The sequence below is a fragment of the Stegostoma tigrinum genome, chromosome X (genome assembly GCF_030684315.1).
Source record: "Stegostoma tigrinum isolate sSteTig4 chromosome X, sSteTig4.hap1, whole genome shotgun sequence".
In the NCBI taxonomy this organism is placed as follows: domain Eukaryota; kingdom Metazoa; phylum Chordata; class Chondrichthyes; order Orectolobiformes; family Stegostomatidae; genus Stegostoma; species Stegostoma tigrinum.
This window is the reverse complement of record NC_081404.1, coordinates 2,571,862-2,597,284: the sequence shown is the minus strand read 5'-3', so window position 1 is coordinate 2,597,284 and position 25,423 is coordinate 2,571,862. Positions and strand designations below refer to the sequence as shown.

Below are 25,423 nucleotides of genomic sequence, written 5' to 3'. Positions count from 1 at the left end.
GTTTTTGTACTGTGCTTCTTCGCTTAAAATAGATTATTTTAATAAAGATTCCACCCTTGAAATGCATTCTGTAACTGCATGCTGCGTTTTATTCTTTTGGCACGTTGCAACTTATTTCGGAATAAAGCTCTGCAGGACAGTACAGATCAGTCAGTGACAATAACAGCAGCAAGGATAGTATTTACCTCACACACCCAAACAACCAGAATGACAAATAAGTCACGCCAGGGTCGCAACAGAATCTAACTCACCTGCACAGCCTGTACAAACACCAGAAATATCTATTAGTGTCTGCATTTTGTGCATATGTCATGGGGTTGGGGGTTAACTTGTAGAGTGGCAGTTTTATTCGTTCATGGGATATGGGCATCACTGGCTAGGCCTGCATGAGTTGAGAAAGGGTCCATTTTTCCACTCGCAGTACGTGACTCTAAATTACCATGCAGCTAGAAAAAAAATGATTGCTTCAATTTATCAAGACTGCCAATGGAAACTGACTTTTTCCTCACAGCCATGCAGAAACCATTCAGAATTGTCCGTGTTTAGCTAGAATGGAAGTGATGGGGAGAGAAGGCAGTGAGGAAGGTGTTTGATACACTTGCCTTTAATGTTCAGTGCATTGAGTACAGGAGTTGGGAGGGTCATGTTGCAGCTGTACGGGACATTGGTTAGGGCCACTTTTGGAATACTGTGTTCAATTCTGGTCTCCTTGCTATCGGACGGATGTTGTGAAACTTGAAAGGATTCAGAAAAGATTTACAAGGATGTTGCTGGGGTTGGATGGTTTGAGCTACAGGGAGATGCTGAATAGACTGGGGCTATTTTCCCTGGAGCATCAGAGGCTGAAGGGTGACTTATAGAGGTTTATAAAACCATGATGGGCATGGATAGGGTCAATAGCCAAGGTCTTTTTCCCCAGAGTGGGGGAGTCCAACAGTAGAGGGCATAGGTTTAAGGTGAGAGGGGAAAGATTTAAGAGGGGCCACTTTTTCACACAGAGGGTGGTAGGTGTATGGAATGAGTGCCAGGGAAGTGGTGGAGGCTGGTACAGTTACAGCATTTAAAAGGCATCTGGATGGGTACATGTAAAGGAAGGCTTTAGAGGGATATGAGCCAGATGCTGGCAAATGGGGCTAGATTAATTTAGGATATCTGGCCAGCATGGACAAGTTGGGCCGAAGGGTCTGTTTCCGTGCTGTACATCCTTATGACTATGAGGCTTGATGATTGGTTGAAATGTATATTCTATACAATGAGGAAGAGAAAACATCTACAAGTAACAGCAGCTGTGAGGCTGATTGGCATGGGAAAGGTAACATTCTGTGGGTGATATACTTGAAGTCACAAGAACTGTTGTGGATTTGTTACTTTCTGGTTAAGTTAACAGCAGCAGTTGAAGTAGCAGAGATGGATAAGCACACCATTAGGGGACCGCTTGCTGCAAGTAAAGACAATACAGATCTGCAAAGTGGCATAGACACAGGGAAGAGTGATCATAACAATTACATCCTGCAGTTATAGCACTGAATTAATAAAAAGCCAAGTTGGAGTATTTATTTGGAGTGGGCACAGGAGTTCACAAAAAGCAAGGTGTAAGCTTTAGGTAGAAATGAGGCAGCTCCTGGATTGTTTTCTGGTTTTGATCACACATTTCTCTGTCATTCCCTTGGCTAATGATAAAGATTGTCACTGAATTCACCAAACCAGAGAGTCAACGGATTCATATAGGTTTCAAACACAAATGCAAATCTACTGTCAATTTAATTCTCAGTTGTACAGAACAGAGTTAGGGGCTGATTTGGAAAGGTGTGCACTTTGGTAGATGCAGCCATCGCTTTCTGGGAATGGTCCTGGTCCCTTCGAAGGTTAAATGGACCTGCAGGCCCGAAAGACAGATCAAAGGCTCGTTAATCAATCTTCATTAACTGTTTGACCCCCAGTAGAAATCAAGCCTGACTCTGTTCCCTTCTGAAATTCGACATGGAGAAAAGAACACAGGGTAACATGCACTGGCAAACATTGGGCACAGTTACGAGACATGGGTTCAAGACCCATGGCAGCTCTGTAGCTGCTTTCAACTTAAATGAGAAAGCAAAATTGCAAGCCAGCTCACACCCTGGGTTGACTCCTACTGGCCAGTCAGTATCTCTGATGGAAGCTGGGGAGGAGCTCTACTGTTGGGAGGGCTTTCCCTCAAGGAAGTGGCCTAAATGAGCAAAAATAACTGTTGACGTACAATGATAAAAAAAAACTTCAGAGGGTTGAATTTGATACCAGAAACACAAGAATGTTGAAAATAAAAACTGGACAGCGTAGGGAGCATCCATGGAGACAGGAACAGAGTTCATGTTTTACCTCCATGACTTCAATTCTGATGAAGGGTCACAGGATTCAAAATGTTATTGCTGCTTCTTTCCTCTCCACTGATGCTGCCAGGCCTAGAATGCTATAGTGTGGAAGCAGGCCATCAAATCCACACCAACCCTCTGAAGAGCATCCCACCCCATCCTGATAACCCTACATGTCCTATGGTCAACCCACATAGCTTGCACATCCCCCGACAATTTAGCATGGCCAGTCAACCTGACCTGCACATCTTTGGACTGTGGGAGGAAACCCACGCAGACGCGGGGAGAATGTGCAAATGCCACGCAGAGTGGAATCAAACCTAGGCCCCTGGCGCTGTGCCACCCCTAACTTCTCCAGCAGTTACGGCTTTTAACGATCACAATTACAATCTGTGTGTTGACACTTTTACTGCAACATTTGAAAGATGTAAAATAATTACCCCAGCTTGCACTTGATGGGAGCAGAGAATCCTTTTTTCTTAGCAGCACCTTTATTTAGAGCAGCTGATGTATCTGTTTAAACGTGATATTTGAAATCATTAATTCATTTTTCTCTCATTGTTTTTCTCAGCTGAAGCTCCGTAGTAGCACCATCTGAGTCTGTAAATTCACGTTCTTATCGATGGTACACATAACCTAGGCCGACAGTCCCAGTGCAGTACCTGAGAGGGTGCTGGACTGTCAGAGGTGCCTCCTATCAGTGAGATGTTAAACTGAGGCCAGGTCTAATAGCTCGGCAGATCCTCTCACAAATTCTGGAAAGGGTCCCAGCCAGCAATCAAAACCAAATAAGTTAGCCCTCATTAATGCTTGTGCGAACTTGTTCTGCGCAAAATGGTTGCTGCTGCCGTTCGAAGTAGCACATCGCAGGCAAAGGAACTACAGATTGTTTTTTTTTATTATTGCAAGCTTATCAGCAAGTGATCCACAAATGTAAGTCTTTTAACTGGCTGTTGCAAACTCTATGATGAAATGTTTGCGTTAAAGTATAGCACAGAGAGCCTTTACTTTGCTTACGCTAGCAACAGTCACACCGGGTGGTGTTTTTCCTTAGAAAGACCTTGTCAGAAGTTGTTACACACAGTAAATGCCAAAGCGTGACAGATTGAATTAGGTTATTTCATACAGTTACACCCGTTCTAAACATTAACAGTTAGTACAATAACAGCAATGCAAAAGGAAAAGACTTCGTTGTATAGCTAAGTTGAAAAACAAATTCAAAACGATATCCTGTCCACCTCCCAAATTGTGCTTCCAACATTTGTCAACACAGCACAGAGTTTGAGAACAATTGTGACACGGTTGGAAGCCATTCAGCCCATTGAGCTTATGCTAGCTCACTGTAGAGTGAACCAGTCAAGCCTGCTCCATCTCTATGGCTCTGCAAGTTTATTTCCATTAGTTTATGTCATTTTAAATCATTCGTTGTTCCCCCCAATCTCCACCCCCCCCCCACCCACTGACAGGCAACAAGATCCAGTTTATTACCACTCACTGTTCCTAAATGTTCTTCCCCACACTTGTAGTTCTTTAAGCTGTCTCCCCCTATTTCTCGCACCATCAGTTAATGGGAGCAGTTTCTCTTTGTCTACATTATCTAACCTTGTTGTAATCTTGTCTACCTCGATGTAATCTCCTTTGCTCCAAGGAAACCAATCCCAGCTTCTCCCACTCTATAACCTTGTCACTAAAACTCCCTGTCACTGGAACCATTCAGGTAAATCCCCTCTGCCCCCTCTCGAGTATCAGCCACCTCCGTCCTAAAGGCTGGGGACCAGAACTGGACACAGTGCTCTCGCTGGGGCCTAAGCAGAGCTTTATAAAGGTTCAGCCTCACTGCCTGCTTTTGTACCCAAGACTTTCCTTTCTGAAGACCAAGATCCCGTATCTGTTGCTAACCACTCTCTCAACATGTCCTGTCACCTTCAGAAATCTCTGTACATACTCCCCCAGGCCCCTCTGTTGCTGCACAGACCTGTGTCATTAAGTCTATATTACCTGTCCCTCTCTCCTTGGTCAAAATGCACCATCTCACACCTTCTCTATTTTGTTAAAATCCTGTTCGGGGCCATTAAGCTTTACGGAAGAATTCTGAACATCCAGAAGTTAAGTGACAGAACTTTGCTACAAAGATTTCACATTTATAACATACATATTATGTGGTTCTAAATAATGAAGAGAAATTAAACAAATCAAGACGCACACCTAATTTAATACTATAGCTTATAAAGACATATGTTACAAGATCTCTCACAATTTTACACACACACATATATACAACACACATATGCGCATACACACATGCATATGTGCACGCACACGAGCACGTGCACACATATTCTCACACGCGTATACACACACACACACACACACACACACACTCAGGCACAGAGAAGCAAACGTGCACAAACTCAGACACACACACACAGAAACACACACATACACACACACACACACACACACACACACACACACACACACACACACACACACACACACACACTCAGGCACAGAGAAGCAAACGTGCACAAACTCAGACACACACACACAGAAACACACACACACACACACACACACACACACACACACACACACACACACACACACACACACACACACAGGGTTCAAATCAAATGGTACACCACAGCTCTCTGGCATTCACTTTCATTTTTCTTCAGTGCTCCAGCTAATTGCTAACATACAATGTTCTACGGGGGATGCTTCTGTTAGCTTTTTGCTAAGTTACCCTACAAATTTCCTTTCAAGCCTCATGCCTCTGGACGGTACAGGTCAGGCACCAACCTCACTGTGACGGCTGTGCAGTGGCTTAAAACGTCAGATAACACCCTTGGTTTCCAACAGCTCATTGCAATGGTTTAATGCATTGCTTCCAGAACTCCAACTGCAACAAGAAATACCTGCTTTTCATTGAGACAATTACTGCTATAAATCTTGGAGTTGAACTTCCTCTTTCCAACTTTGTCTTAGACTGAACACCAGCTTCCATTTGTAGGCTGCAATGTGGACAATTTGTTTACTTGCAGAGCAGGTTTCATCTCTCCATTTCCAAAGCATTATAATCTACATAAGGTCTAAACCAACAGTCTCGTTATTATTTTTCAAACATCTTCTTCGGTGCTTCTGTCAACCAAACGATCTGAAGGTTATCTGAATTCTCAGAAATAAACCCTAAGCAGACAATCGCGTTAAGTTCTACCCATTTCCACGGCAACACACAGCCTGTTCCCAGGTAGAACTGCAAACTGATTAATTCCAACGCTTTCCTGAATTTTGGGAAACCACATGGATAATTTAACTCAGTTACTAGAATAACTGTCAGGATTATATCTCCACTTTAGTTAAGTCAGCCCACCCACTCACACCTTTTCATTCAGTCTTTTTCCAATAAGCATAAATAACTTTTTGCATTTTTGTCTTAAGTCTACGATTTCACTGTTCCCCCGAAATTTACTAGGGTTTTCTTCAATGAATTTGCCTTTAATGTTTGACTTCTAAAACTAAAACAAGCTGCACTTCTAAAACATATGAACAATGGCATTAGGTATACGTAACAATAGTAAATACCACCTAGCCGCTTGGCTGCCCATTCTGCCAACCTAAATCCTGTTGCAAATGACTGGCGTCATCCTCATTAGTACCAGTCTGGGAAGGATGACAAACATTGGCACATTTTTTACTCTGTTTTCCAATATCCAAGTCATTCACGTATGTCAAAAAAGCCAGGGTCCTAGCACTGATTCTTGGGCAACTCCACTGCCCATCATCCTCTGGTCTGAGGGACATACATTTTACTGTGACATGCTGCTTTCAATCTTAAGCTGCTGTAGAATCCCCACAGTGTATAAAGATACCATTTGGCCTATGAAGGCTACACTGACCCTCCAAAAAGGGTCCCACCAGAACATTCCCCACAGCCAATCCACCCTAACCTGCACACCTTTGGACTGTGGGAGGCAAACAGAGCACCTGGGGGAAACCCAGATGGACACAGGCAGATTGTGCAAACTCCACACAGACAGTTGCCTGAGAGTAGAATTGAACCTGGGCTCCTGGTGCTGTGAAGTAACAGTGCTAACCACTGAGCCATCGAGGCACTGAGCTTTTGATTCCATCAGCCTCCATTTTGTTAACCAGGCTTTTATGTGCTGCATTGCGAAATATTTTCTTAAAATGCCTATGTGGGACCTGGTGAGGCAGTGGTAATATCACTGGACTGGTATCTAAAACCCCAGGCTCATGTTGTGGGTTCAAATCCCCCAGTAGCAGATGGTGAAATTTGAATTCCATTTCTTAACAAAAAAAATCTGGAATTAAAAGCTGGCCTAATAGTAACCATTGTTGCTTTTAAAAAAAAACATCTGATTCACTAATGCCCTTTAGGGAGGGTAATCTGCCATCCTTACCTCATCTGGGCCTACATGTGGCTCCAGACTCACAGCAATGTGGTTGACTATTAGCTACCCTTTAGGTAGTTCATGTAAATCACTTTCCCATTCCCTTTAAAGATCTCCTATTATTCCATTAGTTTTTTTTTGGCTCACCTTTTGGTTCCATTTGCCTTGGCTACGCAAACTTTCATCTAGTTGAAGCAAGGCATTTCCCTTGCTTCAGAGGACTCTTCTCCATGATGAACTTACACCTTGCAATACAATGATCCCCAAATGGAGATCACTTGACCCACCAGATCCAACAATTCCTCCTTCCTTGTTGGACGAACTTATTGATCAAGGTAGTGTTGTCAAACAGAGAGACCTAGGAGTTCAGATACGTAATTCTTTGAAGTTTGCGTCACAAGTAGGCAGGGTGGTTAAGTAGGCATTTAACATGCTTGCTTTCATTGTTCAGTCCTTTGAGTTTAGGAATTAGGACATTATGTTGAGGTTGTACAGGATGTTGGTGAGGCCTCTTCTGGAGCACTGTGCCCAGTTCTGGTCTCCCTGTTATAGGAAAGACATTATTAAACTGGAGAGGGTTCAGAAGAGATTTACCAGGATGTTGCTGGGAATGGAGGGGTTGAGTTATAAGGAGAGGCTGGATAGGCTGGGACTGATTCACTGAAGTGTAGGAGGTTGAGGGGTGACCTTTTAGAGGTTTATAAAATTATGAGGGGTATAGATGGGGTGAGTGGCAGGTACTTCTGCCTAGGATGGGAGAGTTCAAGACTAGGGGGCATATTTTTATGGTGAGAGGAGAAAGATTTAAAAAAGACACAAGGGACAATTATTTTACACAGAGAGTGGATCGTGTATGGAATGAATTTCCTGAGGAAGTGGTGGACACAGGTACAATTACAGGGCTTAAAAGACTGTGTAGATAAGTACATGAACAGGGAAGGTTTGGAGGGACATGGGCCAGGAGCAGGCAGGTGGGACTGGCTTAGTTTGGGATTATGGTCGGTGTGTATTGGTTGGACCGAGGGTTCTGTTTCTGTGCTGTATGACTCTACAGTAGCTTTGGCAGATAGGGCTAAGGACTCATGATCAACCATCGCTTTGACTGTTTAACTGTTGTTCTCTCTCTGGGCTCTGTCTCCACCTCACCACTCATTTCTTTTCCCCCCTCATGCCCTGTCATCAGTATGGATACCACCTTTTCCTAACTTCCTTCAGCCCTGAAGAAGGGTCATTAGACCTGAAACATTAACTCTACTTTCTGTCCACAGATGCTGCCAGACCTGTTGAGCTTCTCCAGCAATTTCTGTTTTCAGTTTCAATGAGATCTACCTCGTTATTAAGAGGTTAAGGTTATTTGCTCACTGACCAGGTCCTGCAGAATCTGGGGTCGAGCTGGGGCACAGTTTGACATTTTACCCCGTGGCAGTGCTGGAAGGGGTGTGCGCATTGAAAGCAGAGCGTGACCCCTCAACATTCCCGACAAGAAACAGCCCACCCGTCACATCGCTTACCTCAGGTCATCTGAGACTTTGGAAATCCAGGGCTGCGCTTCTATCAGCTGGCACAGCCTCTTTAGTGGCAGTTCTCACTGGGCAAGACGTCCAGCCTCAGGGTCTTGCCAATGCCTGATTGGCATGTGATTGATTGGCATGTGAATCTTCTCTCATGCAGCACTAGTCTCACATCCCAGCTCTCTAGCTGACTGTTGAGATCTCTCTCCTAACCCCTGCCCCTAACTTCCTCCCCACCTCTGCCAGATGCCTCAGTAAGAATTGGCCAATGAGTGAATCATACATGAGATGGCATATATTTTGTATGATCCAACCATCCTCTGCTGACTCCATTTTGCTGGAGAAATAATCCTGCGGTTACCAGGAGACTTAGCTATAAGTGCCATCCCATCTCCCACTCCTTGGCACTGTAGCACTGGCTAAAGCCAACTCTTTATAAAGCCCTCCCAAAGATTCTTCACATCCTAACACAACTACCAAGAAGCTGAAAGGTTAAAGAGAATAAGTAACAATGAGATTCATCCTCACCAAATTCCATGTCCCGTCTTCCCATCAGGCCAACAAAGAAATCATTCATGTCCCCTGCAGGAAGAGAAAATGTCATCCTTTTAATCATCCATTGCTTTCAATCATTGATTAGGCTTCTCAGCTCCAGGTACCCAATTGGCACACATGAGTATGTCTGTGTTCAATGCCTTATGCCAGGGGAATCTGGAGACGTCAATTCCTCCTCACTGGCAATCTTGCCCTTCTGTGCTGCTCAGTGCTGTCGTCGGTGGCTCACTGTTCTCTTTGTGTGAGGTTTACGGTTTGAGTGGCTAAATCTAAACATGGCACACTGGGATCTGTCTGAAAGACAGAGCACTCCAAATTGACAGGAGTGTGGGTCTAATCTTTCATGGGGATTGCTTAGACACCATACTAAAGCACCTATACAGCTGAGGATAACTTCTTAGACACCCCTGCCTAGCGTTTCTTCCTCTCCCATCCTGACACCCCAGTATTCCTCCCTTAGTCCCCTGACGGTAACCCACGCCAGGTGGCATTAGTTGGTGTAATATTGCCCATATATCAAGCCAGGAAAGGAAATCTGCTGTACTTACCCGGGTCTCGGCCTACACGTGACTCCAGACCCCACAACCAATGACTCTTAACTGCCCTCAGAAATGGTCAAGCAAACTACTCCAGTTGTGCCAAGACATCAAATGAGAAGAAAACTGGGTATCGCTGGCATCATCCTAGGCACCAGCACACCCAACTCAACTTGCTTTCTACATTCATGGGCTGAGGGTGTTACTGACCAGGCAGCAGTTATTGCCCATCCCTAATTGCCCAGAGGGTGGTTCCGAGTCAACCACATTGCTGTGGGTCTGGAGTCACACAATCAACAATGGATTCATGGTCACCATTAGATTCTTAATTCCAGAAATTTATTGAATTCAAACTCCACCATCAGCCCTGGTGAGAGTTGAACTCAGGTCCCCAGAACATTTTCTAAGTCTCTGGATTAACGTCCAGAGATAATACTACTAGGCCATCATCTCCCCCTGAGTCCTGCCAAAGTCATGGCACCTGTGCCACTGACAAGGTGAGCAGCAGCTGGATATAACCCTATCTTACAGGCAAACTCCCAGACAACCTCTCCTAGCAGGGCACGCCCAGCAGGGCTGTGGCCCAGTGGTATGGTCTGGAGGAAGTCTTCAAAATTGACTCCCAACCTCATAGCATCAGGCCACACATGAGCAAGGAAATCTCCTGCTGATTACCACATACCGCCTTCCCTCAGCTGATGAATCGGTATGCCTACATGTTGAACAACACTTAGATGAAGCACTGAGGATAACAAGGGCACAAAATGTATCCTGGGTGGGGGATTTCAATGTCCACCAACAGTAGTGGCTCAGCAGTAGGTACTGCTGGTCGGATCCTAAAGGACATAACTGCTAGACTGGGTCTGCAGCAGGTGGTGAGGGAACCAACAAGAGGGGAAAAACACACTTGACCTCATCCTCACCAAACTACCGGCTGCAGTTGCATCTGCCCATGACAGTATTGGTAAGAGTGACCATTGCACAGTCCTAGTGGAGACAAAGTCCTGTCTTTACATTGAGAATACATGGTGTCGTGTGGCACTATCACTGTGCTCAATGGGACAGACTTTGCACAGATCTGGCAAATCAACTGGGCATCCATGAGGTGCTGTGGGCCATCAGCAGCAGTGGAATTGTATTCTGTAATCTCATGACCTGGCATCTTCCACATCGGTCATGCCAGGAACAGCAGTTGGGGTAAGTGGTGAAGCTACTAGACAGGACTGCCTGGATGATAAATGGTGTTTGCGGAGATATACAGAGCTAAGCAATCCCTCAACCAGCAGATCCGATCTAAGCTCTGCAGTCCTGCCACATCCAGTTGTGAATGGTGGGGGGCAATTAAACAATTCACTGGAGGAGAAGGCTCTACAAATATCCCCATCCTCAATGATGGAAGGGCCCAGCACATCAGTGCAAAAGATAAGGCTGAAACATTCGCAGCAATCTTCACTAGAAATGCTGAGTGGATGATCGTTCTTGGCCTCCTCCATTGGTCCCAACATCACAGAAACCAGTCTTCAGCCAATTTGATTCACTCCATGTAACACCAGGAAACAGTTGGAGACACTGGACACTGCAAAGGCTATGGGCCCTGACAGTATCCCGGCAATAGTACTGAAGGCTTGTGCTCCAGAACTTGCCTCTCCCCTAGCCAAGCTGTTCCAGTACAGTTACAACCCTGGCATCTACCCGGCAATGTGGAAAAATGCCCAAGTATGTTCTAACCCACCCAAATACCACCCCATCGGTCTCCTCTCGATCATCAGTAAAGTGATGGAAGGTGTCAGTAATAGCGCTATCAAGCAGCACCTGCTCAGCAATAACCTGCTCAGTGACGCCCAGTTTGGGTTCCCACTCAGAATTACAGTGTAGAAGAAGGCCATTCAGCTCATTGACCTTGCACTGGCTCTGAACATTTTAACTTAGTGCTCATCTTCTACCTTTCCCTATAACCAGCACATCGTTTCTATTGCAATAACCATCCAGTGCTTCTCTTGAATGCCTGAGTTAAGCCAGCCTCCACCATAATTCCAGACAGTGCATTCCACACCCTAACCACTTGCTGTGAGGAAGAAGTTTATTTTTCACCTCACATCTGCTTATTTTGCAAAATATTTTCAATCTGTGCTCTCTCAATCTTTTTATGAGCAGGAACAGATGTTCCCAATCTACTCTATCCCAGCCCACATTCATGATTGTGAAAACCTCTATCAGATCTCCCCCTCAGCTTTCTTCTCTCCAGGGAGGACAGTCCCAACTTCTTCAATCTGTCCTCATCACTGAGACTTCTCATCCCTGGAACCGTTCTTGTAAATCGCTTCTGCACTCTCTCTCCAGTTCATTCACATCTTCCCTATAATCTGGTGCCCACAACTGGACACAATACTCCAGCTGAGATCCAACAAGTGTCTTGTACAAGTTCAACATCACCTCCCTGCTCTTGTACTCTATGTCCCTCTTCATAAAGCTGTGTGTTTTATTAACTGCTCTCTTCCCCCTGTCATTCCACCTTTAATGATCCTTGCACATAGAACCCCAGCTCCTCCGCCTACTTTAGAATCATATCCCCTGTATTTTATCTTGTCTTTCAACATTCTTCCAGCGAAAGCATATCACCTTGGTCTTCTCCACCTCTTTTTTTTTCCCAACTTGTGGGTCATTGGTGTCACTGGCTGGTCAGAATTTATTGCCCATCCCTAGCTGCCCTTGAGCTGAGTGGCTTGCTTGGCCAATTTCGAGGGCAATGGAGAGTCAAACCCTACATTGCTATGGGTCTGGAGTTGCATGTAGGCCAGGCCAGGGAAGGACAGCAGATTTCCCTTCCTAAAAGGGCATAAGTGTGCCAGATAGGTTTTTCCCAGCAATGGTTTCACGGTCATCATTAGATTCATAATTCCAGACTCTTTTTTTTTGCTTATCTTCCCTTAATTTCAAATTCCACCATATGCCATTGCAGGATTTGAACCTGAGACCCCTGAACATTTCTGAATTAATAGCCTGGTGATATTGTCACAAGGACATCACCTCCCCATTGAATTTTATGTGCCACTCATCTGCCCACTCCACCAACTGGACAAGGTTCAGACTTGGGCTGATAAGTAGCAATTAACATTTACAACATACATGAGCCAGGCAATGACCATCTCCAACAAGAGAGCTTTTAACTATACCCTATTGATGACATTACCATCCCTGAATCCCTCAGTATCAATATCCTGGGGGTTACCATTGACTAGAAACTCAGCTGGGCTCACCACATGAACACAGTAGCCACACGAGCAGATCAGAGTCTAGGAATACTGCAGTGAGTAACTCACCTCCTGACTCCCCAAAGCCTGTCCACCATCTACGAGGCACACGTCAGGACTGTGATGGAATACTCCCCACTTGCCTGGATGGGGGCAGCCCGAACAACATTCAAGAATCTTGACACCATCCAGGACAAAGCAGCTCCCTCTTGATTGGCACCACATCCACAAACATCCCACTCCCTCCACCACCAACACTCAGTAGCAGCAGTGTGTACCATCTACAAGATGCACTGCAGAAATTCACCAAAAATCCTTAGGCAGCACCTTCCAAACCCACGACCATTTCCATCTAGAAGGACAAGGGCAGCAGATACATGGGAACAACACCCCCTACGAGTTCCCCTCCAAACCACTCACCATCCTGACTTGGAAATATATCGCCGTTCCTTCACTGTCAGTGGGTCAAAATCCCAGAATTCCCTCCCTAAGGGCATTGTGGATCAACCCACAGCAGATGGACTGCAGCAGTTCAAGGAGACAGCTCGCCCCCACCTTCTCAAGGGCAATAAGTGCCAGCAACACCCACATCCCATGAACAAATAAAAAATTCAATGTCTCGCAATTTCAAAATCCCAATAATGTCCATCCTCTATCTGCTGTTGGCCAATGAGTAAGAGTTCCTGGCTGTGAAATAAACATATCTGCCGATTATTAGAAACTTGAGCTCCATGTTTATCCAGAACTGCCTTGCAAGCAGCCTCATCATTCCCCGTCTTTCCTGTCTACCCCTGTTCGGAAATCGTCACAGCCAGATCAAATGACAGAAATGGTACAGCCAAACCATTTTTGAGAGGGTCAGGGGAGTCGTGCAGCAGGGCTCTGCACAGGAACAGGCAGGTGGTAGAAGGCAGGAGAATTAAAGCAACGTTTAATTGGCAGGTAACAGGAAAACTCGTTCAGCAATACTTACGTTTCAGAGCTGGAGGAATTTCCTTCGTACCTACACACACACAAAAACAAGAGTCTGTGTAAATTTGTCACATTTTGGAAAGGATTGACCATCTGTTTGTGCAGCCAATAAAGTACATTACTGTCACATGAAATACTTCAAAATTCTACCTCAAGCCTCAACTTCTTGAAAGTGATTTTGTTCAAGGAGACTATTTTCCTCACCTCGAATATCAACACTTCATTGATGCAGCGTGACAGTGAGCTATGGCACATGGTGTGGAGCTCGAAGCAGAATGCCAGCTCATCCTCCTCACCTGCTGCTCACACAGTGTGCCAACCACCAGTCTCACTTGCATGCCAGAGACAGCAGGAACTGCAGATGCTGGAGAGTCAGAGATAACAAGGTGCAGAGCTGGATGGACGTAATTTGAAGAATTTTCTGAAGAAGGGTCTAGGCCTGAAATGTCAGCCTTCCTGCTCCTCTGATGCTGCTTGGCCTGCTGTGTTCATCCAACTCTACACCTTGTTATCTCACTTGTGTGCCAATTCAGATGGCCGCTTATCCAGCCTCTGAGAAGCTTGATGCTTTCAGTCCACACTATCACGCATCTCAAACACATATGGGCACAATTAACAGCGCCAATGACCTGGAGGCATGCAATTGGCACATTGAGCCTATGCCCTTCTCATTGGCAGCCTTCCTCTGATGCCCATGCTGCCAAAACTGACACTGTTAGCACAATTGCATCACCATACTCTGGAGAAATATTCTGCCATTTTATAGTGATCATGTGATGGCCCATACCAACCAAGAAGTCTCCATTTTACAAACGTCTCGAGCTGAAAAGCTGGCATCAGTGGGCAAACAGCCTGAGTCCCATCCACTAAGGAACGAAATCTGCTCCCCTTCCCCATTCAGGCTTCCAGCCCTTCGTTAGCTTGTCCAGTGTGCCATGGCATTCAGCTCGCCTGGCATGGGCCAGAAATTGCAACCGTGCCAGTGATGCCCACAGCCTGCGAAGGAACAGGAAACAGGTCATTGACGTTGTACTTGCCTGCCATTCTCCTTCCCATCAATCCCACAAATCCATCATAGGATTGGCCGTCGTAGAAACGCTTCAGGAAGAGGGGTGGCAGGTTTTCCAAAGCCGCGTTCTCCTGGAAGAGAAGATGGGAGATTCAGCACCAGCCACCCATCAACACACAGATTCCTCACCACTTTGCTCCTGACCGACTCCAGGCTGACATTCTCTCTGGCATTTCCTGCAGGTGCTCATGGCATGAGCGAAATCCAAGCCAATTTGTATCAACCATTTATAGCTGCAAACTTGACGTTCGGAATGGAAATTGGATGCCATGGCAAAATTATATTTTTAATACATCAATCAGAAAAAGAAAAGGCTTGCATTTTGATGCTTTTAACCAACACTGGATGTGACAAAGCATGTTACAATCAAAAAAGGATTTTTCAAAGGACAAGCATTTTGAACATAGGACATGTGACAGCACTTTCTCACAAAAAGCAAGGTGTTTACAATCAGACCTTCAGTTTTTACAGTGATGCTGATTCAGGGATTAATCTCAGCCACAGGGAATAACTCCACAACTCGAATTCCAGTTGAGCAGATGGATGGCACCTCAGTCTCATCTGAAAGCCGGCACCTCCAAAAGTACGTCACTGCCACACTACTGACCCCCCGACAGTGCCCACTCCCTCAGCACAACCCCTGCTACATTGCGGCAGTCCCTCAGCACTGACCCTCCGACAGTGCGGCGCTCCCTCTGCATTGACCCTCCGACAGTGCAGTGCTCCCTCAGCACTGACCCTCCGACAGTGCGGCGCTCCCTCTGCACTGACCCTCTGATGGTGCGGCGCTCCCTCAGTACTGACCCTCCGACAGTGTGACACTCCCTCAGTACCGACCCTCCGACAGTGCTGCACTCCCTCAGCACTGACTCTCCGACAGTGCCCACTCCCTCAGCACTGACCCTCCGACAGTGCCCACTCCCTCAGCACTGACCCTCTGACAGTGCCCGCTCCCTCAGTACTGACCCTGCACTCACTGACTGTTGAAAGCAGAGACACTGAATTATTTCTAAGGAAAATTGTTTGGATATTTGAGGGAAGCAAACTCGGAGGTCTGTGGGAATAGACCAAGGAAGTTTGTCTGATTGGATTGCTGGAGAGAGCTGACATGGCCTCTGTAGGCTGAATGATCACCTCTGTACCACAATGATTTTAAAGTTTCATGGCAACCTTCTCTTGTTGACTGGTCCCTTTGCTCTGATTGACTGGTCCCTTTGCTCTGACATTTCTCTTCCCTTTTTGAAAGGGACCTCTTAATTTCTACCTATTTCCCTTGGCTATACCATGGTGTCATAAATAACGTGAATTTATCTCAATGCTCTGGGGGGCCTTGTGGATGAGTCACAGAAAGTGGGTATACAGGTACAGCATATAATAAGAAAGGCAAGTGGAATCCTGGCGCTTATTGCAAAAGGACTGGATTATTGAAGTAAAGAAGTGTTGTTACAATTATATAAGGCGTTGGTGAGACCACATCTGGAATATCATGTCTAGTTTTCATCTCCTGACTTGAGGAAGGATGTGGTGGCCCTGGAAGCAGTTCAGAGGAGGTTCAACAGGATGTGATTCCCGGAATGAAAAGACTGTCATTGAATAGCTTGGCCTTGTACTCGCTGGAATTCAGAAGAATAAGGGGGAGCTGATTGAGGTGTATAAAATGCTAAAAGGGATTGATAAGGTGGACATTGAACAGCTTTCCCCCTTGTGGGACAGTCTCAAACAAGAGGTCTGAGATACAGAGTCAAAACTGAGATGAGGAGAAACTACTTCTCTCAAAGGGTTGTGAATCTATGGAACTCACTGCCCGGGAGTGTGGTGGAGGCAGAATCAATTGACAGATTCAAGAAATAGATGAAAAGCTGAATAAAGGGCAATGGGGAGCAGGCAGTAGCGTGGATTTCAGACCAGGATAAGAACAGCCGTGCTTGGGCTTGGGCTTGGGCTCGGGGTATGAGCTTGAGGGGCTGTAATTCTCTCTTCCCACTCCTAATTCCTGTGCTCCTGCATTTATTCCTAATTCTGAACAAAACAGCTCTCCACTTTGTTTACCCTACCTGTATTGTAGCACTTGTTACACCTGACATCAATTGTCAAATGGACCATATGATCACCATTTGTCCAGTGAAACCCTAGGATTAAATATTCAAGGCCAAGGTTTGTTGTCCCTCAATGAGTGACGACTACTTATTTACTCTAAAACAAACCTCACAATAGTTTTGTTCCATTCAATGTTTTCTCAGCAGCCAACATTTTGCAGTAAGTGGTGAGCCGGTGTAGTGTTAATCCCACGAGACTACAAAGGATGTGATTGCAGTGTAGGGGGTGCAGGGGAGATACACCAGGATGCTGCCTGGGATGGAACGGTTTAGTGATGAAGAGAGGCTGGATGAGCTCAGGCTGTTATCGATAGAGTCGGGAAAGCTGAGGGGGGAACCTGACAGAGGTGTATAAGATTATGAGGGGCATGGACAGGGTGAATAGAAAGCAGCTGTGTCTCTTACTTGAAGGGTCAATAACAAGGGGGCATCATTTTAAGTTAAGAGCAGGATGTTTAGAGGGAATTTAAAGAGGGTCCATTCTGCACTGTATGATTATATGATTGATTGTTCGGTGTCTGGTTATCCAGGCTAATCTGTGGGGACATGGGTCCAAATCCACAGCAGCTGCCGGGATTCAATTCAATTAACAAATCACAAACTGAAATCTAACAATGACCATGACAACTATCATAGATTGTCATTAAAATCCCATTGGGTTCAGCTTCGGGAGGGAAATCTGCCATCCTTACCCAGTCTGGGCCTACAATGTGATTCCAGACCCACAGCCAATGTGTTTGGCTGTCTGAAATGCGCAAGCACTCAGATCAAGGGGCAATTAACAATGGGCAGCCAATGTTGCCCTTGCTAGCGACGCCCACATTCCGACCAGAATCATTTCTATGGTATTTTTAGGGCAGTGAGATATCACGAGGTAAGGTGTCAAACCAAAATTGACACCCACGCCACATAAAGAAATATTAGGCCAATTGACCAACTCAAGGAGGTCCTTTTTTGTTCACTTTCAAGTGATTAGTTTCATTTGGCATTGTGACATTTGAGTGATCTCTGACATGGCAGAACATGACACTGTGTACGCACACAAATACAGAGGAAAATTTCGCAAAAGCCCGAAGGATGGGAAATGTGCCCGTACCTTGGTGAGAACACCATCATTTGGCAACTGTCCTACATGCTTTCCCTGGCACATTTCCAGCAGGATCGATAGCAAGGCCAAAACCAGGAAAGCTCTCATTCTGGACAGACAGGAAAGCCGAACCGAAGCTGAACAAGTAGAGAAATGCGAAAAGGCAACAGCAGTGAGTGTTCACTGACCTGGAAGGGTCTGGATAGAGGGAAAAACACATCACATTATCTCGGAAATATTTCACATTCCAAGCAATCGTTTTAAGAATCACAAGCCCACACTATTGTTTTCGTACAAATGCTCATCCATTTGGCAAAAAGAGCTTGCTTTCATCTATTCCTCATTCCCCAAGAATCTCAAATTGACCAACTTGGTGAAAATATTCCAATTCCTGGGTTTACTTACCCCAGTTAGCTGCTTGGCTGATGCCAAGTGAGAGCCCTTCATACACTCTTATCTTGAGGCTTCACACTCACTGTGAAGTATCCTCTCCTCAGGATTTTTCCCTGTTAAGAGCACTTCTCTCAGCTATCCCGGTTTACTCAGGGGATGGCCCTGGCTCTGTTCAAATCCTGAGCCGCTGACTTCAGCCAATTTGCAGATTTTACTGAAAACTGGTGGAGCCAAATCCCACCCTGTTAACACACTGCACCCATAACTGCCAGTACTCAGGTTCCCCTGGCTTGCACTTTATCTACCACGAGACCATTTTAGCATCACGTTGCTGGAAATGCTGTTCAAAGACACATTTACAGATCATGGCGACAATGCACAAGCATGCCACATGTGTGAAGTGAATGAAACGGGGATGAAATGTGAGAGTTATGAGAATGAAACAGGAGTGAAATGAGTGTGGCACGGTGGCTCAGTGGTTAGCACTGCTGCCTCACAGCACCAGGGATGTGGGTTCGATCCCACCCTCAGGTGACAGTCCAAAGATGTACAGGTTAGGGTGGATTAGCCATGCTAAATCAGCCTATTGTGTGGCTAGGTAGGTTAGCCATGGCAAATGCAGGGATGGGGTGGGATGTCCTACAGAAGGTCAGTGTGAACTTGAAGGGCCAGCTCCTACACTATAGGGAGACTGTAAAGTGAATGTGGAGAAAACAAGAATGAAGTAAGTGCAAAGGTCTTCTGCACAAAAATCACAATGACAACCACTGTTCATCATCATATATTTAGATGCTGAGAGAACTTCATATTGACCACCCCTTAATTCTCTCCAGGGAGAGTACATAGTTCTCACTACTGAACTAAAATTAAATGTCTAGTAGCTATATAAATGCATCCAAAGGTACACAGCACATCATTAGTGAGCACTGAGGGGCCTCATATCTCCAATGCTGGACAGTCCCTCCAAGGCATTCTATTATCATGGACTATCGTCAGGCTTTTAAGGTACAAAGCTGTGGAGGGATATATTGTTGGGGGTGGTGGTGGCAGGGACTGTGGGCCCGACCGGCGTAAGAAGTACATCATTCATTAGTGAACCGATTTGGGTCACAGGGCTCTGAGACGCGAACTCTGTTTCTCTATCCACAGACGCTGCCAGAGCTGCTGAGATTCTCCAGCATTCTGTGTGCTTTCAGGTGTTTCAGAGTCTATTTGAGAACTATTTTGGGCGGAAGGGCAGGTGAATGTGCCGAAATATCAATGCTCTCTTAAGATCAAAATTCTGTGGATGCTGGAAATTGGCAACAAAACACAGGGAATGCTGGGGAAAATCTGCAGCTCTGACAGTCTCTGTGGAAGGAAAAACAAGAGTTAACATTTTGAGGCAGTGACCCTTCTTCAGTACTGCGCTTTTCTCTAATCTCTCCACTAATTCCACAGCTAGTTTCAATTTCCACGGTCAGCAGAGAGATAAATGGAAATAATAGGGCTGGAACACAATGCAGAGAGGCTGAAAGAACTGTGAGTATTGGAAATGCACAGCGGGTCTGTGGGGAGCTGAAAAGCAGATAAAGACAGGTTAATTGTTTGGGTGGATCAGGTCTCTTAGTGTTTTTATTATCCCCCCGTTCATTCAAGGTGCTCGATTATTGGAGGTTCTGACTGTTTGACTATTTATTATCTAACATGTAATTCTCACTTTGGTTTGAGATGCCCGGTCATGTCTTTAAAGGGAAGCCCTGGTCACCCTCCTATTGGAGATAGTAAGAACTGCCGATGCTGGAGAATCTGAGATAACAAGGTGTGGAGCTGGATGAACACAGCAGGCCAAGCAGTATCAGAGGAGCAGGAAGGCTGACGTTTCGGGTCTAAACCCTTCTTCAGAAATGACCTGAAATGTCAGCTTTCCTGCTCCTCTGATGCTGCTTGGCCTGCTGTGTTCATCCAGCTTCACACCTTGTTAACCCTGCTATAGGAAATTTGTTATGCAATTGGTAAAGGTGCAAGAGGGATAGATGAGGATGTTACCAAGACTGGAGGGTTTGCGTTGCAAGGAGAAGCTGAATAGACTGGGATTTTTTCCCCTCGAGTGTTGGAGGCTGAGGGGGTGACCTTATAGAAGGCTGTAAAATAATGAGGGTCATGGATGGGATGAAAGGATGAAAGGTCTTTCCCTCTGGATGCAGGAGTCCAAAACTAGGGGTCAATAGGTTCAAGGTGAGAGGGGAAAGATATAGAAGGGATATAGAAGAGCAACATTTTCACACAGAGGGTGGTGTGTGTATGGAATGAGCTGGCAGAGGAAGTGGTAGAGGCTGGTACAATTACACATTTAAGTGGCATCTGGATGGGTACATGAATAGGAAGGGTTTAGGGGGATATGGGCCAAATACTGGCAACTGGAACTAGATTAGTTTAGGATACCTGGTCAGCATGGACGAGCTGGGCTGAATGGTCTGTTTCCGTGCTGTATGACTGTATGAAGCTGAAGGGAAATCGAGGGTTATATAGACAGGTTGACTGAGGAGACTTAGAGGAGGGGGTATAATAGAACGTAAAGATCAGCATGGAGTACTTGGGCACAATGGTTTGAGCTTAAATTCTAAGTAATCCCTCATCTCCCAGAGGAACTGAAAACTCCAGGTATTCAGGTTATCTCCATACTCAGCCTGCTCAGAAATATTATGATCCACATCTGGAGCAGATGAGATTTGAACCTGAGCCTCCTGGCTCAAAAGTAGGGATGCTATCACCGCACCACAAATGCCTTTCATCCAGGTTTTTATTTAACAAAGGTCTTTGCATCACATGATATTAAAGCAAACACCGCTGTGAAGTCACACAATCAAAATTATTTTCTATCACACTGTTACCATTCTAAACGATTTGTTGGATTTCTACTTGTCATTCTTTTGCTTCTCCCCCAATCTCATTCCAGTTTTTCTCCCCTCGCAAATCTCCTTCACCCCTGATTTTAACTTTGACCTGTAGCTTCTTCCTGACCTATTTGACCATCTTTAAAAGATTCAAATATTTGGCAGTATAAGCAGCAGGTATATGGCCATCTCACTGGCCTCACAATTGCACCAGGTCCCAATGGGATTGCAATCCATTAGGATTCAAACGCCCTGAATTTATCTTTGTTTTGCCTGAACATTCATTTTGCCTGCTAAAAGAGAACATATTTGTATTTCATTTTGCACCTTATCATGACCTCATGATGCTACAAAGTGCTCACAGCTAAAAATATGAACAATGTGAGGTGCAGTTGCAAGTTCAGTGCAGAAGTATGCACAGAGCTGTATGCAGAGCACTGAGAAGAATAAATGACCGATTGCAAGATCAGTATTGCACTGAGTTATCAGCCTAGCCGAGACTCTCAAAGAAAAAGGGTGGAGAAAGAACAACCCACATTTCATGAAATCCGAAAGGCACTTTGCAAGGAATTAAGCACTTGTGACGTGTCATCGCTGTTTTTAATGTTGGAAAAGCAGCAGCCAATTTGCGCACAGTGAACCCCCACAAAACAAGATCAGAAATTGCTGGAGAGACTCAGCAGGTCTGGCAGCATCTGTGGAGAGACAGAAAATAGAGGTTAACGTTTCGGGTCCTTATTCATGATGTTGGTTGAGTGCCACTATTCTGCTGGGATGCCTTGGCGTTACCATACCCCATGCTCCTCCTCCAGATAATTCCATGGTTTTGCATCAACTGAGGGGAAGAGGGGACCTCAGTTTAACATCTTAGCCCAAAGGTAGCGCTTCTGACAGTGTCATTACTACCTCAGTACTGCATTGAGGTGTCAGCCTCCATTCTCTGCTTGAGAACGATTCAAGGTCAGAAATCACACCACACCAGGTTATAATCCAGCAGGTTTATTTGAAAACACAAGCTTTCATAGCCTCACTCCTTCTTCACGTGTTGAGGGAGGTAGTATCAGACACAGAATTTATAAGTAAAAGATCAAAGGGTCACACCACTGATCAGGATGTACTAAACAAATCTGAGATGCTGTTAAATCTTTTGATTCACAAGAAAGATTATGGCCAGCCATGCCACCAGCTAAAGCCATTCTTAAGCTGAACTGAATAACACAAGCAAGTCATACCTGTAATTTTGCTTATTATTTATTTTGGATCTCTTCTTTCCTAGAATTATCTGACAATTGAGTTGCATCTGGACTCTTGATGAGCCCAACAATTCAATATTACAATACACAGCATTTAATTGATTCTTATGAGGGCTATATTTTTTTGAAAAAAGTTTTGCTCAAGCACTAAAAGAGTTTGCAATTAACAGGAGCAATTAGAGGAAAAGGACACGTCATTAATGAGGGAGAATGGGTTTATTGTAGCGGAGCGATGCCAGCAATGTACGTTCAATTCTCATATCAGCTGAGGTTATCATGGATAACTCTCCTTCTAAACCTCTCCCCTCACCTGAGACGCAGTGATCCTCAGGTTAAACCACCATGAGTCATCTGTCTCTCTCTCTCTCTCTGTCTCTCTCTCTCTCTTTCTCTCTCTAATGAGAGACCAGCCCCATGATAACTACTTTACAAGCCAAAATCATTTTGCCCACTTGGCACTGAACAAATTGGAACTGAAAGAATTGCGGACGCTGGGAATCTGCCTAGCACTTAGCTGCTCATTGCTTTTGTGCTTTGCATGGTTAAGATTGGGGAAAGAAAATGGGAACTCTCAGAACGCAAGAAATGCTCTTGTGCTGTAAGATTAAGAGCAGTTTGAAACAAGTCTTTCAGAGAAGAGGTAGACATCGTTTTTCTGCGTTTGCATTTTTTTTCCTCACTTGTGTGCTCACCACATCGAGTATCTAGATAATAAAAAATTGCTGTTTGCTGTGTGTCAATCCAGTGATCTTCAGACATGGCCTGATAGGAACAAGCATTATGGTTGCACATTTATGAGTTTTCCTGCCAGGATTTTGCTATTGGACTGTTCAGCCACCTTTTCTCTCTGCTGACTGAGCTTCTTTCCCCCTTTCTGGCAGTCTCCGGGCTTCAGTTCCATACTAAATATTGATGTCGTTTGAATACAACAGCAAATGAAATGTCTCCTGGCTAGAACATCGCCAGCCTTTTAACAATAAAATACAGTAAATGGAGTTCAAGGGGAAAAGAATGGACAGCAGTGAGAATTATCAACATACAACATTTTGAAAAGAACAATTTAAGCACCTAAAAATAACTTTATTTTGCAAAATCATGCCAATGATCTAAAAGCAAAAAGATAATGAGCATTTAAAATATAAACTCACACAACTGCTCACAACACAAAAGAAAAGCACGACTTTTGGGCGTCATTGATTTCTTTGTATTTTAAAAATATAGCTGTAAAGCATACAAACGATGCACACCAGTTAAAAACAGCATTACAATTGTTAGCCAGCAAACCTTACAAACTGCACAGTCCTCTGGTGGACTCCCAGCCTCAAAAGCCCGTCTTTGCCTAGCTGCAGGTTGGTCACCAGTGGGACAGCATTTTTCCTTTATATCCCTCGAGGCGTTGCAGTGCTTCTGCCTGTCTTTTGAAGCAGCTTATTGTGGCCTTTTTGCTTCTGAATGGAGGATGAGGGAGCCAATCGTCTCCCAGTGTGGGAATGGAATGAACGCCCATGCCAGGCAAGTGTGAAGTCTGTCCTCTTTCTCCCCGGACTGCTTAAGCAGCAGTCAATCATTTCCAGTTGTTTGACATACATAGTGTGGCCTGGAACGATGCATAGTGGCTACAGAGGCTGCCATTTCCCTTCCATCATATAGACTCCTGCCATGGCAATTTGTCTCTTTGCAATTATGGATTTTGTGCATGGGAATTAAGCCTGTTTAGTGTTGCCTCCATTTGAGAGAACTGCGTAGTAACCATTGCTACAGTTCTATCACAGCCTCTGGGTAGTGGGTCTTGGGCACTGTAACCTTCAAGGTCATTTTGCCTGGCTAGGCTGCTACTGCTGCATGCCCCTTGCAATCCCCCGTTATCATGTTGCGTTATCAGTTTAATAATTAATCACCCACCACTCACTGGTTTAGTTTCTTAAAGACAACATAATGTATTATGCAAGTAATGCATCAGGAGTCACATCAGTGCAGCTCATTTCCATGGTGAATGCTGGAGAAATTCAGCTGGTCAGGTACTGTCTGTAGAGTGAGAAACGGCTCCCAATTTGATAGCATCAGACGAGCAGGAAAGTCGATGTTTCAGGTCGGGACCCTTCTTCAGAAATGGGGAGGGGAAGGGAGCTCTGGAATGAATAGAGGGAGGAGGGATGGGGCTGGGGAAGGTAGATAGGATGGTGATAGGTGAGTACAGGTGGGCAGTGGTGGGGATTGGTCAGTGAGGTGGGAGGAGCAGGTAGGTGGGAGAGAAGATGGACAGGTTGTATCAGGCCAAGGAGGCGAGGATGGGAGGGAGGGTTGATCATGGGATGAGGCCGGGGTGGGGAGACTTTGAAACTGGTGAATTCTATGTCCCCACCCCTCAACACTAGACCATTATTTCTCAGACCATCCATAACCTCACCACCTCAGGTCACCTCCTACCCACACCCTCCAACCTTATCATTCCCCACCCCGCACCACCCGCTTCTATCTCCTTCCCAAAATCCATAAACCTGACTGCCCTGGTCGACCCATTGTCTCCGCCAGCTCCTGCCCCACCGAACACATCTCAGCTTACCTTGGTTCTGTTTTCTCCCCCCCTCCGGGTCCAGGAACTCCCCACCTACATCTGGGACTCCACCCACACCCTCTACCTCCTACAAAACTTCCAATTTCCTGGCCCCCAACACCTCATCTTTACTATGGACATCCAATCCCTGTACACTTACAATTCCCCATGCAGATGGCCTAAAGGCCCTCCGCTTCTGACTGTCCCACAGGCCCAACTAGTCCCCCTCCACTGACACCCTCATCCGCTTAACTGAACTCAGCCTCACTCTTAACAACTTCTCCTTCAATTCCTCCCATTTCCAACAGACAAAGGGGGTGGCCATGGGTGCCCGTATGGGCCCAAGCTATGCCTGCCTCTTTATAGGGTATGTTGAACAATCCCTCTTCTACAGCTACACCGTCCCCATCCCCCACATCTTTCTCCGTTACATTGATGACTGTATTGGCGCTGCCTTGTGTTCCCACGAGGGGCTTGAACAGTTCATTCACTTCACCAACACCTTCC

At 45.4% G+C, this 25,423-nt stretch overlaps 1 protein-coding gene across 4 annotated transcripts; it reads right to left on the bottom strand.

Annotated features, from left to right (window-relative positions):
• On the bottom strand, window positions 1-23,807 carry tac3a (tachykinin precursor 3a). 4 transcript variants are annotated; one of them, XM_059643415.1, is made up of 7 exons: window positions 23,647-23,805; window positions 17,850-17,977; window positions 14,626-14,728; window positions 13,590-13,619; window positions 8,803-8,856; window positions 2,789-2,861; window positions 1-1,876 (listed from the first exon to the last, which is right to left on the bottom strand). In XM_059643415.1, the coding sequence occupies exons 2-7, from the start codon at window positions 17,946-17,948 to the stop codon at window positions 1,867-1,869; spliced, it is 369 nt and encodes a 122-aa protein (XP_059499398.1). In that variant the 5' UTR covers window positions 17,949-17,977; window positions 23,647-23,805; the 3' UTR covers window positions 1-1,866. The 4 variants fall into 4 exon arrangements, with proteins under 4 accessions (XP_059499398.1, XP_059499397.1, XP_059499396.1 ...); XM_059643414.1 differs by having other exon boundaries at window positions 17,850-18,038; window positions 23,652-23,802; XM_059643413.1 differs by having other exon boundaries at window positions 17,850-18,038; window positions 23,647-23,801.
• Between the last annotated feature and the right edge of the window lie 1,616 nt (window positions 23,808-25,423).